At 41.7% G+C, this 18,648-nt stretch overlaps 1 protein-coding gene across 3 annotated transcripts in view; it reads left to right on the top strand.

The window, feature by feature from the left end:
• The window catches only part of MYO18B (myosin XVIIIB), an 885,307-nt gene that overhangs the window by 97,317 nt on the left and 769,342 nt on the right, over nt 1-18,648 (top strand). For all 3 annotated transcript variants that reach the window (XM_073629436.1, XM_073629428.1, XM_073629423.1), the window contains 3 exons: nt 73-215; nt 3,209-3,309; nt 18,402-18,465. In XM_073629436.1, coding sequence (XP_073485537.1) covers nt 73-215; nt 3,209-3,309; nt 18,402-18,465 — 308 coding nt within the window. The remainder of the gene's footprint in view (nt 1-72; nt 216-3,208; nt 3,310-18,401; nt 18,466-18,648) is intronic.

Genomic DNA, 18,648 nt, shown 5'->3' with positions numbered 1-18,648 from the left:
AACCGTAAATGAGTGGCATTTAGCAGCTAATAAGGAAACACTTTGGATAACCATATTTGTTTTTCAATCTAGTGGAAAAGATTCAAGCTGTATTCACCATTCTGAAATCCTTTGGCTGTGTGCAAACAAGTGAATGTAATAACTCCAGTCGCTTTTCCATGGTCATGTCTTTGGACTTCAATTCTGCTGGACGTGTAACTGCTGGACACCTACAGGTAATTATTCAATACTACATATGATACAGCCTATATGCAAAAGACTGAACAGAAAAGACAAGTTCCAGCTTTAAAATAGCACCTGTAGGAAGTGCCTGGATGCTGGAAATCACTGTAATAGGCATAGCTACTACAGTGATTTCCACTAGTTTCAGGGTCCTCTGCCAAGTGGCTGCCCTGCTACATTGTGGACACAGGAAGTCACTTGCTTGGCACAGGTGCCATTCAGGTAACACTTAGCATTAATTCAATGAATGCAAACCATTCTGATTTAACAAGGTGTAGAGATGGGTTGGTAATGTCATGATCAGTGGTGGCCGCTCCATACGGGGCACAGGGGCGCCGCCCCCCTAATCCATGCGCCCGGCAACTCTACATGCAGGGCACCAGATGCATGGATTTCAATGGGGTTTTTTTTTTTTTTAAAGCACGTGATTAGAGCCCGAGGCTCTAATTGGCTTTAAAAAAGGATTGGCTTGGGGAGTCCACCCATTTGTGTGACAATAGCGAAGTAATATTCACTATGTATTCCTGATTCTCCTCATGGCCAATCAGCAAGCGGGACTCACTTCCTATTCGGGTTGGGTCTCAGGACCCACTTACTATTCGGTTGAGAGGAGAAGCAACAGCCCGGTCTGCAGCAGGTGGAGGGGCAGCTGGAGGGGCAGCTTCCAGGAGCCCTACCCCGAATCACCAGCACCACTTCCTAAGGTAAGGACACAGATGGTGTCCGACCTGTCCACACATGGGGGACGGGGGCTAGTGTGAGCGAGGGGGCCAGGGGCAGCTTTCAGGAGCACGCACCACCTCCGATTCCCATCTGTCTCCTGCAGGGAGGTGGCGGCTGGACATAGATGGCATCTGACCCATCCGGGGGGAGTGGGGTCATGTGCTAGTGTGAGTGAGGGGGCCAGGGGCAGCTTGCAGGAGCCCACACCACCTCTGATTCCCATCCGTCTCTCGCCGGGGGGGGGGGGGGGTGATGGTGCGATTGAGGGGGCCTACTACAATGATTTCCAGATTCCAAGGGGTTTCCCATTGGTATGGCACATACAAATTTACATTATTCCAAGCTGGACAAATGTAACATGTAACTATGTAAAAATTGCCATACCTAGAATTCAGTTTGAAGAAGTGCTTTTATATAATAAAATAGATAATCATGCTGCAATGTTGTTACTGTATATTGTGAAGTTAGGCATTTTCTCATGCAGACAAAAAAATACTGATTAGTCAATTCTAAAGTCCATGAGTTAAGCATCTGCAGGTTTTGCCTTTCTAGAATTCTGCATGGTGACATTAGGAACATTTGTATTTTTGATTCATTGAAATTACATTTCTCTCCTTGATAAATACTAAAAAAACGAGTTTATAATGTGCTGTCAAGTGAAAAAGGAATAGGACTGAAGCTTGCCAAAATTAACTTTATTAATGTTAAATTGACTATTTTATACACATTGATTCCTTTTGATAAGTCATTCAAATAGCAGTTTTGATGAAAAAATTTAAAATTTTAGTGTCAGCCTTTGATAAGCATGCTGCATAACTTTAGTGAAATGATATTGTCATTAGGTAATACTAAATGCTTAGTGAAGTTCTTTTTTGACTTATGGTCATTAATGAGTAGCAGAGTCTAACATCTGCAGCACAAAGGAATTATGTCAAAAATGAAAGCAAAATCATTTTACCCTTGTGTAAATCATTACTTATAACGTGACTTTGTTATAAATTTGCAGTTCAATTTTGGTCACCAGTCAACAAAGGAATGTCTAGGAAGGACAACTTAGTTAATGAAGGATAGAGATGACTTTAGTTAAAGTAAATGCTGTAATAAAAAAAAAAAAAACTTCCCTCTGCAAGTCAATGGCATAATGTCTAGTTGTGCGCTGTCACTGCTGACAGGGCTTCCATCTTCACCCAGGCCTTCCTTCCTGGGCTTGCAGACTTTGGCCATTTGAATGGCTGAGTCATAATGACGTCACTCCCGCTCATGCTCACAGGAACTATGATCACAGTGGGCATACGCCAATGACGTCACCAGGTGCAGCAATAGTGAATATCTCGTAAAAAAGGTACAAATCACCAAGGGGTGTTTACTACTGCTTTAAAAGGAAAAGCCAACTGAGTTTATAACTTTTTAGGCAATAAAGGGTGGATGTGATCATGTTATAGAAATATATGAATGGCCCAGATAGAGAATTTTTTGATAAAATTTAATTTTATAGATGGAGTTTTGATATTACAATTATTACACTGTTACATTGGTCCAGCTTAGACCAATGGAAGTATGTATGTGTCATATCTGTGGGATCGCCATAGAAACTGAAAATCACTATAGTAGGCACCATTATTACAGTGATTGCCGCAAGCTTCTGGGTCCTGTGCTTAGCTGCTGCCCTGTTGCTTAGTGAACACAGGAGGTCACTTGCTTGGTATGAGAGCCATTCAGAGAACACTTTGCATTTTCTCAATGAATGCAAAGTGTTTTCTGATTAGACAAGGTGGACATCATGATGCCACCGCTCTGCCTCTCCACCTTTCCAATCAGAGAATGCTTTGCATTCATTGAGAAAATACAAAGTGTTCCCTGAATGATGCCTGTGGTAAGCAAGCAATCTACTGTGTTCACAATGCAGCAGAGCTGCCAATTGGCAAGGGACCTAAAAGCTAGTGGGGATCATTGTAGTAGCAGTAAAACTGCTATAGCTAAACTTCAGCTTTAAGAGAACCACAAAGGCGCTATTCAGTTGGAAGATAAATGGTTGAAATTCCTGATGGGGAATGCACTAGACTTTAACAAGATATGGTTCTATTGTTGTTTTTTTCAGTAAAGAGTTGGATTTTTTAAATAAAAAAATGAAATGGGTTACTCACATTTTATTATATTTTATTAGGGGCATTCCCCAGGATTTACTGGAGTTTCTACTTTATGTTAAACTGTGTCTTCTTTTCAGCCTAAGTAACCATGTAACTTGTGTGTTTGTCTGTTTTAGACTATGCTACTGGAGAGGATCCGTGTAGCTCAACAGCCAGAAGGACAAAGCAACTTCAATGTGTTCTCTCAAATGCTGACTGGAGCAGACTTGGATCTAAAGTATGTTATTGTTGTATAGACTCATTGTGCTTTATAAGAGGCTACAATAATCAATCATATGACTTCTGCCAGGTTTTGTTATCTGATTATTTTACTACAATTTGACTTATTTATTACAGTTTTTAAAGTGCAACTTCACTCTCAGTCAGCATTGACTATTTCTAATCCTTTTGCTGCTAGCATTAGTAAATGGATAGGAAAGTATAGTGTATTTACTTGTTTTAAACGTTTTCCTTACATTTCTTCAGATATTTCCAGGTTTCTGGCCTAGGTAAATGATGTCATACATCCAATGAGTCTTCAGGAGGGGCGGATGGAAGGAGGGGTTTCAGCTAGACATGCCATCTTGCCCATGCCTGAGCTAAGGGCAGATGGATTCCAGGAAGTAAATGCTACATGAATCATCTGCCCATATTCAAGATAGTCATGACCAGAAATACTAAGGGGGGGGGGGGGGTTTTCTTAGAAAAATAAAGCATAGAGACATGGATGGATGGGTGACGTTACTTTAAATATTAAAAATAAATTAAGTAGCATTTTTAATTTGTGGTGCTCAGATGAAATGTAAATCTGCTTCAACTGCTAATTCTTAACTAAATTAACTTATGGCAACCAAAATGAAACCAGTGCAATATGAATATGGTTTGGCTGCACAAAAGAATTAATAAAGTTTAGTCACTTTTCCCAGTTAGGGAAAAGCGACAGGCTCTATTTAAGGCCTACCTCACCTTACACTCACCTTCAGAGTGCCCACTTCCATTTTTTTTGTGGCTCAGACTATAAACAGTGTTGGCTTGTTTGGATGGATTAGTAATACAATTTTTCTTTCACTTCCTGTCCTGGAGGCCAAACAGTAAGTGAGAGGAAACCTCTCTAAAATTCGTGAAGTTCCCATCTTAGACAATTGTCAGTATAATATTGGCCTCACATTGGAAGATATCCCCTCACCTCTTGCTCCTATGACAACTCTATAATATTGCATTTCCCCTTGCTTTCTGTCTCAATGACAGTGGTCACCAGGGTAAATAGAGGAATAAACCTTCCCAGCAGGGACATAATGTGCAAGGTGAAAGGTCAATTTTATTCCCTAAATCTATTTGAATTACTGCGTATTTGACCTTAGTCACTTGCAGAATGATGGCTACAGCGCGGCCGGCTAGCTCTGAGGGGCCGTCATATGACGGCCTCCCATGATCATGGCCACTGCAGGGAGTGGGTGGCGTACTTTGTGATTACAGTGTCTTCCGGACACTGCTGATCGCAGCGGCTCTTTACCACGTGATCAGCTGTGTCCAATCACAGCTGATCACAGATGTAAACAGAAGCCAGTTATCGGCACTCCTTTCCTCATGTTGACAGGGTGAGGAGAGGAGAAAAGAGACAATAACCGGTTTCTGTAAATGGGACATGTACACTGATAATCAGGACACTGATTATCAGTGTCTTGATTATCAGTGCAGTCTCAACAGTGCCCACCGGTGCTGCCAATCAGTGCCCACCAGTGCTGCTAATCAGTGCTGATCAGTGCCCATCAGTCCCTCTTCATCAGTGTCACCTATCAGTGCCATCTACCAGTGCCCATCAGTGCCGCCTATCAGTGCCCATCAGTGCAGCCTATCAGTGCCCATCAATGTCCATATCCTTATAATAAAACTATGAAAAAGTTTTTTTTTTTCATAATTTTCACAATTTTCACAAATTTTTTTTACAATTTCCAGGCTTTATTGTTTTTGATTGTTTTTGATTAAATACTACAAAACGAAAGCTCTATTTGTGTAAAAAAAAAAAATGATACAAATTTTGTTTAGGTACAAAGTTGCATGGCCTTGCAATTTTCATTCAAAGTGCGACAGCGCTGAAAGCTAAAAATTGTCCTGGGCAGGAAAGGGAAGAAAGTGCCAAGTAGGCAAGTGGTCAAAGTAAGGATTGATGTGACTTTATATGTTTATGCTTCTATATATTTATATTTACATTAAAAGTCTTGCTATCCCCTGCTTAGCAACAGTTGAAATTAGATATCTGTCACACAGGAAGTGAATTATTTTCAGTTGGTCGGACAGCTTATAAACGTACATTATAAGAAGGAACAGTAAAGCACAGCTATGGTGTAGCAAAACACATTTTGTGTATGTAGTGAACAATTATGATTTGTGTATTTTATAACTTCAAATTATACCTAAAACAACATTTTTAAAAATAGTTCTAAAAAACTATTCTTTCCCTTTAATGAAAGAGTTCTTCATTAAATGAGACAGAATGAGAACATTGATCCAGGAACAGAGCAATTGCACCAAATACACTCTTACTGAAGTTGTCTTTGTCTTCGGCTTTGCTTCAAAAACTATACCCCATGTAGCTTTAGTGGTCCTTCAAAACGTCTTCAAAGCCTCCATAGAAGTCTATGGCAAAGCTTACTTGAAGCCCCACGAAGCCTCATCGAAGCCCCACAAAGCCCCACAAAGCCACACCAAAGCCCCACTGAAGCCTCATCAAAACCCCACAAAAGCCTCACCGAAGCCAAACCAAAGTGCCATTGAAGCTCCACAAAAGCCTCATCAAAGCCCCACCAAAGCCTCACCGAACCCTTACCGAAGCCCCACCAAAGTCCCACCGAAGCCCCATCGAAGCCTCATCAAAACCCTACCAAAGCCTCACTGAAGCCCCACCAAAGCCTCATCAAGGCACCAACCAAAAGGTGTAAACAGGACTGTAAGCTAACCATTTTATTTAGTGACAGGGGCTTTGACTGGTGTTCAGAGTGCTTTAACAAAGCATGTCTGAAGCCATGTTTTGAAGCAAGTGTAAACCAGCCCTAAAGGTGAAATTGTCCTTGGGAGGTGGAAAGTAACTACTTACCTCAGGTAAAAGTCTGTCAATTTGCACGCAAAGCATAGCGGCTTATCAGGGAGCAGGAAGAAACATTTACTTTTCTACCAATGGACAATTGTATCTTTCTGCTTTGATGTAAACAGAGGTGATTATGACATGATCACACATTTTAAAATCAGAATATGCTACCTGAAGTACATTTTTGACTGATTGGTAAAGTTCACTAGTTGGAGCCTGCAGAGGAGAATAAACCTTTATTTACCATGGCTGAAGAGAATCTTGCCAAACCTTTCCCCTGCCATCAGCCCCCCCTATTTAGCAATGCTGTTGCCTTGCTTGCTTCAAAAGTGTCATACAAATAAAAGAAAACCCAAAAAAGCAACAATCTCTTGGCTTGCTCATATGTATTAAGTGTCATAGAGAAGAAGAATTAACAAAATAAATTTGATAATGATAATGACCAAAAAAGAAACAGACAAAAACGTTAGTGCCCCTATTATGTTGGTGATCAGTGGAAAAGTTCCCACTTTCATTGATGGTCAGTGGGAGTAGGATCCCCTTTTATTAGTTGTGAAGGAACCCCTTACATTGTTGATCAGGGGCAAGACTGCCCTCCTTACAGGGAGCTAAAAAGGATATTTGATGTCAGTGGTTACAGAGCAACAGAAATTGTTCATCACTCAAGGAAGCCCTTTCAACCTCTGGAGGGGCCCTGGCTGAGAAAGCCTATGCTCTAAGCCAGGGGTCTCAAACTTGCGGCCCTCCAGCTGTTGCGAAACTACAAGTCCCATGAGGCATTGCAAAGCTGACAGTTACAAGCATGACTCCCACAGGCAGAGGCATGATGGGACATGTAGTGTTCCAACAGCTGGAGGGCCACCAGTTTGAGATCCCTGCTCTAAGCAATGTCACTGTTGAACTTTTTCTATGTAGCAAGAAGAGATTCTATTCTATTGCTATCTGAAGGGGAACTCACCATTTTAATCACTAGATGGAGTACAACATCTACTGAATGCAAAGAACCATTGCGGGCATTCTTTTTGTGATAATGTTTTGTAGAACATTTGCAGAGGTCAGTGGAAGCTCTTTTCACACGTTTAACAGGAACTGCAAAGTGTTTATAACAGCCAAAAGGCAAATGCAGATGAGTGACTGCCTAGTAAATCAGGCATTTTTGCATAAAATTTGCCAGTTCTGTTTTTAATAAGCTGTACTGTTTTTAGAGTCTGTAGAATTTTGCATACATAGAACTACATGTGTTGATGTTTCATAAAAAAGTCATGAATTGATGTGGTGGTCTTTGGAATTTTGTTTATAATATTTCTTCATTGTCTATATGTTCAGTAAGGAAGGATCAATCTGTGTCCTCTAAGGGATCCTGTGTTTGGATGTAATTAATACATTGCTAGCCATGCATTAGTATACTTCAATTGAAATTGCACTTGATAAAACCTAAGCTCATCTTGTATTTTTTAGCCAGCAGCAGCTTCCCACTTGGCAGTAAAGAAGCCCTGGAGATTTTTACAAAAAGCTTCTCCCCATCGGTTATCGGCTTCATGTTATATTGACATTGCCTGTAAAGGATTTGATACATGGTTCAGGCAATGGGATTTTTACAGCCAGGGAATAGCCTGATTAATGTCCTGTGTCAAGACAAAGTCTAATGGAAATCAGGAGGGGGCTGATGCATAGTAAATGGGTAAACAGAGAGTCTCCTCGTCCTTAGCTATGACATTGCACAACTGACATCGGGTTCTTACATCTGCAATTTATGTAGAGATGAGATAGATAGAACTTCATACTACAAGCTTACACTTAGAGCAAAAAGTGGTCACTTTAAAGTGCTTTTATTAGACACATACTCATTCTCTTTCACATTTTTATTAGCAACAATCTTAATACTTCAAGTGGCAGGTGTTGCAATCTTTCTTTTGCATGCCTCGCTTCAGGGATCATTCTTCTGTACATGTGTTCCCTGGCATATTTTCCATGTGGCCACAGGGTGAAACAACAGATGCCCTCCTAGGCATCGCAGACTCTTGGACACTTCAGCCCTCTCCAGACCAGATTGCTGCTTTGTACCTGTTGTAGTCATCTCTGTCCTAACCCATCGAATGGTACACTCCTTGGATCTCCACTGTCAGAAAAGGCTGCACCAACTCACCCCAGTCCTCAATTTGTGAGTAGGTTTTGAGATCAGAGAATAACTTTTTGCAGGATTGTCTTCACAAGACTATAGTCTGCCGTCTCATAGCAATCCAATAGATAAAAACTCCTGGACGAAAGCATCAAAATTTAAGTGGGTGTACAGGTAAATGGTATTTTTACCCTAATGCATTCTCTGCACAAAGGTAAAAAATATTTCCATGTCAGTTCCCTCCAGCTGCCCCTAAAATACTTACCTGAGCCTGACCCAATCCAGCGCTGTGCCTGTCTGCAGCAGCACTCCCCTCTTCTCACAGGATGCTCAGTTGCAGGAACCATAGGCTCCTGCTGCTGTTAATCAAATCCTGTGAGCAGAAAACGGGGGGGGGGGGGGGGGGGGGGCAGGCTGAGCTGCACTGTGGCTTGCTATGGGAGCACTTAGAGAAGAGGAGGAGCCAGGAGAGGAGGAACAGAGCTGCTCTGTGCAAAACCAGAGCAGAAAAAAAATTAAGCCTTTACAATCACTTTGGTTAACTCTCAGTATTGCTAGCCAAAGACTTTATTACCATAATTAAAAATCATTTGTAACCTGGACTGTAGCTGATAACTGCTGTGAAACATATGCCTCTGTTGCTGCTGTATTACCTTTTTGCAGTGTGGACAAGGTTAAACTGAATATTCATTAATGGAAAGTGCAGCAGTCATCTTTGAGGAGACCACTTTGCAATGCTTGTCTATGCAGTGTCTCCACAGCAGGGGGCAGCCACCCTGGTTGGGTCTGGATTGAGTGATTGGCTGATGCAACAGAGCAAGCAGAAGTGGTCTGCAGATGGCTGGGGAATGTAGTCAATAAAGCAGCACAGCCCTGGTCCTGGGAGGAAGAGAGGGACTACATCTCCCAGAGGGCCGAGGGAACAGTGGTGTGTGCCTAGAGTTTGCTGGAACTATCTGAGGCTGTGCTGCCCAGGAAAAGAGTGCTGATCAGAGAATGCTGCTTCTATCATACTCTGTACAATTCTGCATGTGATGGGACCTGCATCCTGAGAGCCTGCACTGGGTATCAGTGTTTCACTACCCGGACGAGATGAATAACTGTGACCATCAACAGACCCCTGGCTATCAGGAGAGGACCATTGCTTACTACTGCTGAGCACTAACTTGCAAGGGAAGACCCTTTTAGAAACCTATGTGGAAACGCCTGGAGTCCGGAGCATGCCTGTTGTGGTGAAAGACTTCTTGGCCACTGATTTTTGTTATTTACTGGTTCTGTAAAATAGTTCTGTCCTAGTGGGGTGGACTTACAATGCCTTGAAAAAGTATTCATACCCCATTGACATTTTCCATAGTTTGTCATGTTACCAAAAACAACCAACCAAAAACATAAATGTATTTTATTGGGATTTTTGATAGGCCAACACAAAGTGGCACATAATTGTGAAGTGGAAGGAAAATGATAAATGGTTTTCAAAAATGTTTACAAACAAATATCTGAAAAGTGTGGTGTGCATTTGTATTTAGCCCCCTTTACTTTCTTTAATTGCCTTGAAGAAAGATGAAGATGGATGGAGCCAAATACAGGGCAACCTTAAAAGAAAACCTGTTAGAGTCTGCAAAAGACTTGAGACTGGGGCGGAGGTTCACCTTCCAGCAGGACAATGACCCTAAACATACAGCCAGAGACACAATGGAATGGTTAGAATGGCCCAGTCAAAGTCCAGTCCTAAATCCAATTGAGAATTTGTGGCAAGACTTGAAAATTGCTGTTCACAGACACTCTCCATCCAATCTGACGGAGCTTGTGCTATTTGGCAAAAAGAATGGGCAAGCATTTCACTCTTTATATGTGAAAATCTGGTAGAGACATCCCCAAAAAGACTTTCAGCTGTAATTGCAGTGATAAGGTGGTTCTACAAAGTATTGACTCAGGAGGGCTGAATACAAGTGCACACCACAATTTTCAGATGTTTATTTGTAAAAAATGTTGAAAACCATTTATCATTTTCCTTCTACTTCACAATTATGTGCTAGGTTGTGTTGGTCTATCACATAAAATTCCAATAAAATACATTTACATTTGTGGTTGTAACATGACAAAATTTGGAAAATTTCAAGGGGTGTGAATACTTTTTTAAAACACTGTAGCCTTTATTTGAGGACAGTCCAGTGCACCTTTGGATTACAAAGACTGTACTGGAGAACACCCCCACCACTTGTAAAGAAGGAAAAGAGGGTCTCAGCAGGATTGAAAGAGAGAGCTCACAGCAAGTTCTGTACCTGTCTGACTTGAACTTGATTTTTACTGACTCGTGAGCATGTGCCCAAGACCCTGAAGAGTGCTGGCTCTGGTAAGAGTATAACATCATACAAGTTAATCTGTTGTCTTCCGGGAACTCTAGTGCTTTCTTCAAGGGCCCCAACTTTGCTGGCCAACAATTTTTTTTGATCATTCACTAGGCAGTATGACAAAACAAGGATTGTTAAAGCAAGTTAGGACTGTAAATGCAGTTCAGTTCTGTTAATTACTGTTATTCAGAATACTGCAGGTGTTTAACCATATAAGTAATATTGTTGTCTTATTGATTATTTGCGTAATTTTTTTGTTCTTGCTAATCCCTTCTTCTTTTAGGCCTTGCTTGGCCTAATAATCTGTTTAATATATCTCAAGGTGTGTCAGTAAGTGCTGGGTGAGCGACGTGTGTCATCTTCAATAATGCGATTCCTCTGGTGGTAGCAATACACATTCATAAGATAGACAAGCTTAGTGTCCAACATATAGAAACCATATAACAAACTTCTCCTACCTATTTGTGTTTAACATAATAAATTGCCTTCTAGTGCCTGAAGACTGTGAGGAGTATATTATCTGCAGCTCATAACCAACCTGTGAAAAAAACAAATAGATTTTTTTTTTACTTATGACAGCAATCACAAACATACTCATGCATTTTTCTATGGATTTTAAATATAAAATGACTAATACAACAGGGACCACAGGGTACCTCTACATTTCCTCTAGCTGTAGCTATGTGGAGCATTGCTAAACAATTGCAGAGGTTTGGAATACTGAGGGTAGATATAAGAAAAATGTATTAGCTGAACTCAATTGTAGATATCCGGGGTTATTTAGGAAGTCTATTTATAAAACATTTGCTGCGGAAATATCTAAAACATTTGCACTGTTGTCACGCCATAATTGGTGTAATGTGTTCACTTTCTATGATTGCCACCTCCATCTAGTGGCCATAATGCAGTATTTTCCCATAATTTCAGGAAAATACCATATTATGACCACTAGATGGTGCTGGCGATCAAGGAAAGTAAACATATTACACAAATTATGGTGCCTATGAGTGATAGCTGTGCAAATGTTGGGGAAATTTGCATAGTATTTTATTTTATTTTTTTAAATAGACCAATTAGAGTCCCATTGTATTCATATTATGGATTTGCATGTTTCACTGGCTTTTCATTATACTACCAAATTTTGATGCCTAGATCTAGAATGGTAGGGATACAGGTCTTCTAGATTTGAAGTCATGTTCTGTATTCTAGAAGAGTATTGAGTTCATTTTATTGCAGGTCAAGGGGCTATAATGATGTGCCATCTGTGATAACCTTCAGCAACCCATATAGGTTTATCTAAGAAGAGTTAGGACAAATGAAGATGATGCATGTGCCTGTTGGTTGCTGTACATTGTTCATTCCTATTTACCTTATTGAAGCAAATATGTACTGAGAAAATACATACAGCAGGCTGCCATTGCTAAATTCCTCTTGTAAAAATCATAACTGCCTGTCTGATTTAATGCCCTCTGAGTCAACTACTTGGAACCAAAGACAGCAGTTACCTGTGTATTCAAAGTTAGATTAATAATAGCAGCTTCTATTTTTCTCTTACTAAAGTTTTCAGTTTTTTCTATGACCCCCTCCACATTGTTTCAGTAACAAATGATAAAATGTGCGTTGTCAGACATCCCAAGTCTCCCGCGAGTCGCAGGAGTCGCCTGCATTTGGCTGCACTCTCCCGGACACCCGCAAACATTGGGCGATCTCCCGGCTGGGCCTGTCACTCAGCCACAAATAGCAGACAGAGCAGCCCAAGCATCCGAATGGAGTAAGGCCTCTGCGGCCGCTCAGGCTGCTCTATCTTCTGTCGATGGCCAGGGGAGGGGGCGGGACAGAGCCGGGAGTGCTCCGCTGGTGGACACTGATGGCCTGCGCTGGTGGACACTGGTGAGGTGGCACTGAAGGACACATGGGCTGCACTGATGGACACTGATGGGCTGCACTGGTGGACACTGATGAGGTGGCAACTGATGGGCTGCACTGATGGGCTTCACTGGTGGGCACTGATGAAGTGAGACTGGAAGTCTGCACTGGTAGGCACTGATGAGGTGGCACTGATGGACACTGATGGGCTGCACTGGTGGGCACTGATGAGGTGGCACTGATGGACACTGATGGGCTGCACTGGTGGGCACTGATGAGGTGGCACTGATGCACACTGATGAGGTGGCACTGATGGGCACTGATAGGTTGTACTAATGGACACTTATAGGCTGCACTGGTGGGCACTGATGAGGTGGCACTGAAGAACATTGATTGACACTGCTAGGCTGCACTGATGGACACTGATAGGCTGCACCGCTGGGCACTGATGAGGTGGCACTGATGTGCTGCACTGGTGGGCATTGATAAGGTGGCACTGATGGGCTGCACTGGTGGGCTGCACTGATGGACACTGATAGGCTGCACTGATGGACACCGATAGGCTGCACTGATGGGCACTGATGAGGTGGCACTGAAGGACACTGATTAACACTGATAGGCTGCACTGATGGACACTGATGGGCTGGACTGGTGGGCACTGATGAGGTGGCACGAATGGACACCTATGGTCAATGATAGGCTGCACTGATGGACATTCATGGGCTGCGCTGGTAAGCACTGATGAGGTGGCACGGATGGACAATGATATGCTGCATTTCATTGGCACTGGTAAAGCTGCATTTTATTGGGGGGAGGGGGCGAGGTCAGCACCAGTGCAAAGCGTCACCTCCCTGAAATGAATTTGCCACCTCCCTGAAATTATTTTTTGCAGGTTGGGATGTCTGGTACGTGTGATAAAATGTGTGTTGTAAAGTATGGTTATGTGTGTGTAGCACCCTCTAATGTTCTACTAGCAGTCTGGTCCAGAGCTAAGCTTGAGCCATGGAATCTGGGTCAGGGTTATCAGAGGTTAGGCCAGCGCCCATCATGACTCATACAGACAGCGCGCTGGTACCTCCCCCTGGCTCTGGAAAGTTGGAGAACATTTTGGAACTAGTGGGCTGCCTTCTGTAGCAGGTTTCTCTTGAAGACAGCAGAGTGCTTAAGTCTTTAGCCTTGCCCTGGGAGATCTCCAGTGTGTGGTGGTCAGGTAGTCTGGGAAGAAGAAGTAACCAGGTGGGCTGGTGGAACGACAGCCAGGTGGGCTAGCATTTCCTCTAAGAAATAGAGCTGGGACCAGTGTCTACATGGGAGCTATAAAGTGTTTCAGGAAGCAGTTCACTCCACATGTGCTACTTTTCCAAGGGAATGAGAGTTCCTACCCTGTAAGGGGCTGTTGCTAAGCTAACAAAAAAAGCTGTTAGCTCCTAAAAGAGTGAACCCAGCAGAGCTGTGCAAAGGATCAAGATTTGTGCAGGAGGAAGGAGTGGAAGCTGTAAATAGGAAGGAACATATCCCTGGTTAATTTATTATTGTCAAGTTGGGCATCCCATAATCTCTACCCCATCCAAGTTATTATCCCCTAATAAAACAACAAAAACAAGCAAAAGACTGGTTTATGTGTCTAAATGTTAGAAGGAAATGCTATGTGACTGGCTGTGTAGCAGTGGGGAACCCTGACATTTGCAACTCCTACAGGGGTAGTGTGAATAAAGCCATAATCTTCGCCTCAGCCAATCAGAGGAAGTGTTGTATCCATTCACAGAATACAAAGCGTATTGGGGATGGGTAAGCAGTGCTCAGCCCGACTCATATGTGTTTCGGGAACCGGCAGGAAGTTCCTGTTTCACTGCTGGAACACAGCACTGTATACTGTATATAGCTGATACTACATAAAGTTTATACAGTATTCCCAGCAAGCGTACCTGTTAGTGAAGGAAATAGTTTGTTTGCAGCAGCGTAGCCCACACAAATTATTTAAAGGCTTATTAATTGTGGAGTTAGGCTTTAATATGACATCATATAATGTAATTGATAAATACAAGCAGTGTAAAAAACTGAAACTAACCTAGACTTGGCTAATTGCAATCTCTTCATAGCAGAGATGGAGTGTGAAAGGAAGAAGCAGTGCAAGCAGCCAATCAGTTCCTGACCCTGCAAGAAGTATGCTGATAGGAAGAAAAAGCAGAGTGACAGAGAGATTAGCTCATGGCTGTGTTGCTTCTTCTTTCACTGTTCAGTCACAGGCTAAAGGCGGGTTCAGGATAATCTGTGTTAATGATGAAGTAGGTTGAATGATTATGGTCATCAAGTAGGTTGAATGATTATGGTCATCAAGTAGGTTGAATGATTATGGTCATCAAGTAGGTTGAATGATTATGGTCATCAAGTAGGTTGAATGATTATGGTCATCAAACTGGGGACATCTAAGTGGTAGACAAACATGCTGTGAGTACTGTGGGGAAAATCCCTGGACTGGATTTATGCATGGAAAGTGTTAAATTTACTTTGATCAGCAATGTTATTCTTACTCCATAGAAATGTTGAATTTGGTTCCTAAACAGTTGCTGTTCGGGATGAGCTGGCATACAAGTATAGCATCTGTTAAAAATGGCTTCACTCTCTGTTTTATCCACTACATTGCTTTCTTGCCTGTCAATAATTACTTGTCCTGGTCAAAGCTGTGCACTTCTGTAAGAAAGAAAAGAGGATCACACAAATTTATTTTGAAATAATAGTAATTTTAATTAAAGTGTAAGTAAAGGCAACACTTCTTTTTTGTGGGCAGATTAGAGAGGAATTTAGAACACCTGTCAGGATTTCATTGCTGTCTGTGCCCCTGTTTGTGAGATTCACCTTCTCTATATGTCCTGTTTGCCATTATCATCAAAAGTAAAAGAAAATCCCACATTTTGAGTTTCCAGAACAGTAATAAAGGGGAAATCTTCCAATGGGGACACTAGTTCTGGTGACCCTGGTGAAACCCAGGGATTCTCTCACTTTGGAGGGATTTTCACTCACTTCATGTTATGGCTATGGAACAGGAAGTGAAGGGAAAAATCCCCAATGGGACACAGGTGGCAAAAAGAAAATGAAAAAAATTAAAGGGGTTATAACTCCTTTTCTCTATCCAAAAAACAAAAACAAAAACCCTTAGTTCTACTTTAAAGCTTTGTAAAAAAGAAGATTGCAGTTGGCCTTAGGTATGTCCAATCCCAACTTGCCTCTCATTTATTTATTCATTAAACACAGCATTCATACTTGCAGTGACCTCCTCTAATTTCAGTTGAGGCAGGGGTCTGGTGCGTCCTCGTTCACCGTTTCAGCTCCAATATCAGTCCGAATTTTTGGCTGAATTCGGACCTGAAACAGACCAAAATATGCACAGGACTCCTGTGCATTTCGCACCGGAGCCACAGCGGAGATGTGTGAACTGGCTCCATAGAGAGTTGGTCACAATCTCCTGACATGAGAACTGGATGCACGGAAACCCGCATCGAATTCGCAATAGTGTGAACCCAGCCTAAAAGTTACATTACTACCCTGGAAGCGTACACTGTGAATAATAAGAATAATGTAAAAATAATAATTATATTGGGGGCCAGGAAAGAGATCCATGCACCAAGCTGCTCTTCCAGATGCAAGCTTTAGTAGCATATGGTTTCATGGAGAGTAAGTAACAGTCAAAGATTTACCTTTTTCACTGGGTGACATCATGATACATTTTGCTCAAGGGACCATATGAGTTAAGGTCAACCTGGGTTTCTACTCTTAGTAGAGAAATGGGTATCACAGAGATTGCCAGAGGAGAAAGCAAATGTGACAGCCTTAGAAATATTGCACTCTTACATAGTAGTCGGCATGTTTTGTGTTATGCAGATACAGGTATTTTTCTTTTCTTCAGACTCATAAATACATGATTCATTCAACAACGGTCACTTGAATTAAACAAGAGGTAGTGATAGAGGGGTGCTGGACACAAATTTTCACAGGTTATGTAAATGTGGACAAAGTTTTTACTTGAGCCCAATTAGCCTGTGCTTGGCAGCTCACCACATAAACAAGGATCCCTTAGGAGAGGACATTCACTCAAATCAAGACATTCAAGTGTAATTTTGACCTATTCCACTTAAATTAAACAGGGGGGCATTGAATTTAAAACTGGTGGGAGACCATTAGACCATGGTGGGAGACCATTAGGCATCAGTAGAATGTACTGCATTTGTCTCATTCTGGGGACAAGGAAACATTTGGTATCCTGGATACCATACTGTCTGTGTCCAGGGGTGAAAAACCATGACTGGTGTAAGGCTGATATGCTAGGTGCCCTGACAACCACCCCCTTAGTACCCGTCTCCTTAATTAATTAATTTACTAATGAAACACATAACACCATCTGGATTAAATGGCCAACAATGGCCCCTTTATTAATTTCAAACAACAAAACTGTATAAAAATAACTTCTTATTTTAAATAAAATATATATATATATATATATATATATATATATATATATATATATATATATATAACACATATATTTATAACCCAAACATTTAACTGACTGCTACGTCTGAGGTTCCTGAAAGAAGGTACTACTATCTCATCGGCTGAACACCACCACCACGGCATGCTGGCCCCTAGCCGTGATCGCACCAGCTCAGGGACCAATGATTACCACCTTCTTGCACCATTCAGTTCAATGACTGATAGCCCGTTTTCCAGCTAGGGAAGGTACCCATACCGAGATAGGCCACAACCCGTACCACACCATATATATATATATATATATATATATATATATATACCATCCATAATTCTGACCTTCAGGAACCAGAGACCCCTGCCAACAGTACCTGAAACAACAAAACACAAAAGAAAAACACAAACACACATACATACAGCTGCCTATAGGGAGGGAGGGAAATCACTAAGCTTGTGTGTTACCTCTTCCTAGATTTGCGCCCGAATGGCCTGCTCTACCCCCCCCTCTTACTAAACACAGAAATGAACTCCTAGCACCGCCCTGTGCTCCCAGCTATCCCAACCCACTTCCTACACCAAGACTTCCTGGTGCATCAATCCAGCTTCCCCCCAGTCATGCAGCCCCTGCACTAAGTTCCTCTTGCTCTTGATCTTGCATATGCGCCTGTTCATGTAAGAATGAGCATATATCTGCTAGCTCCCAGACAAGGAAATACTCCCAAATTTTATGTCATATGGCCCCTGGTATCTGTGTGCTGCATGAGCCCAATTAGTGTACATTAGTGTACATCTATGACCATATAGATATTTTAGTGTTTTCCTGTTTAGTTATAAATACTTCAGCAGGGAGGGCCTTATTTTTAGTATTATCTTGCTTGTGAACTTGCTGTTCCATCCAAGTTCACTGGCACAGGGCTGGCTTAGATAATCTACGCGGGTCCCCCTTAACCGTTTTAGAATTATGAGTGTGGCGGAATTAGCAGATTGTTGTCAGTCTGAAGGAAAGAGCTGTGTTCAAAGCAAGCCTTCAAATTCAACTTTTCTGAGTGCTATTAAAGTGTCCTTTGCTGTTTGTGGGTAGAAAGAAAAACAACTTGATCTCACATTATTTTGGAGTTTATCTCTGTACATTTATATAAAAATGCCAGCAATTGGTTTTAGCTGCTCTGTAAATTTTACCAGCATAGAGTGTAAAAGCCTATTTCTGTGAGAGGGAATATATTTGGCACCATGAAATGATACTACCTCAGCGCTAATAACTGTAGCAATATAGAATCACTTAACCGTATGATTTTACCTTTTTTTCACTAGCTGATATGCTTTATGTATTGTAAATGAAAAAGTGCTATTTGTAAAGCTTGATACTTGAGTTCTGTTTGTACCCCAGGTACAGTGTGATTGTAACATTTCTTAACTTTACCCAGGTCACAGCTGCACCTGCACCAGATGGTAGATAACCACTCCTTTGGAATTGTGCCAAGTGTGAAGGTAGGAGATGTTTTATAATGTAATGCAAACACTGGCTGAATCGCAGCCCCTTTCCTTTTTGTTCTACCGTGTCGCTGCACATGTTTTTTTTTTTTTTTTATTGTTACATGTTTTAGGTATGAAGCCAAGTGTATTTCATAAAATCTGTGCTGCACAGAGATCCATAAAGAAGCCATTACATTT

This window comes from Aquarana catesbeiana, linkage group LG01 (assembly GCF_042186555.1).
Source record: "Aquarana catesbeiana isolate 2022-GZ linkage group LG01, ASM4218655v1, whole genome shotgun sequence".
Classification (NCBI taxonomy): domain Eukaryota; kingdom Metazoa; phylum Chordata; class Amphibia; order Anura; family Ranidae; genus Aquarana; species Aquarana catesbeiana.
The sequence above is the reverse complement of the archived record's forward strand: the minus strand, read 5'-3'. Positions and strand labels throughout refer to the sequence as shown.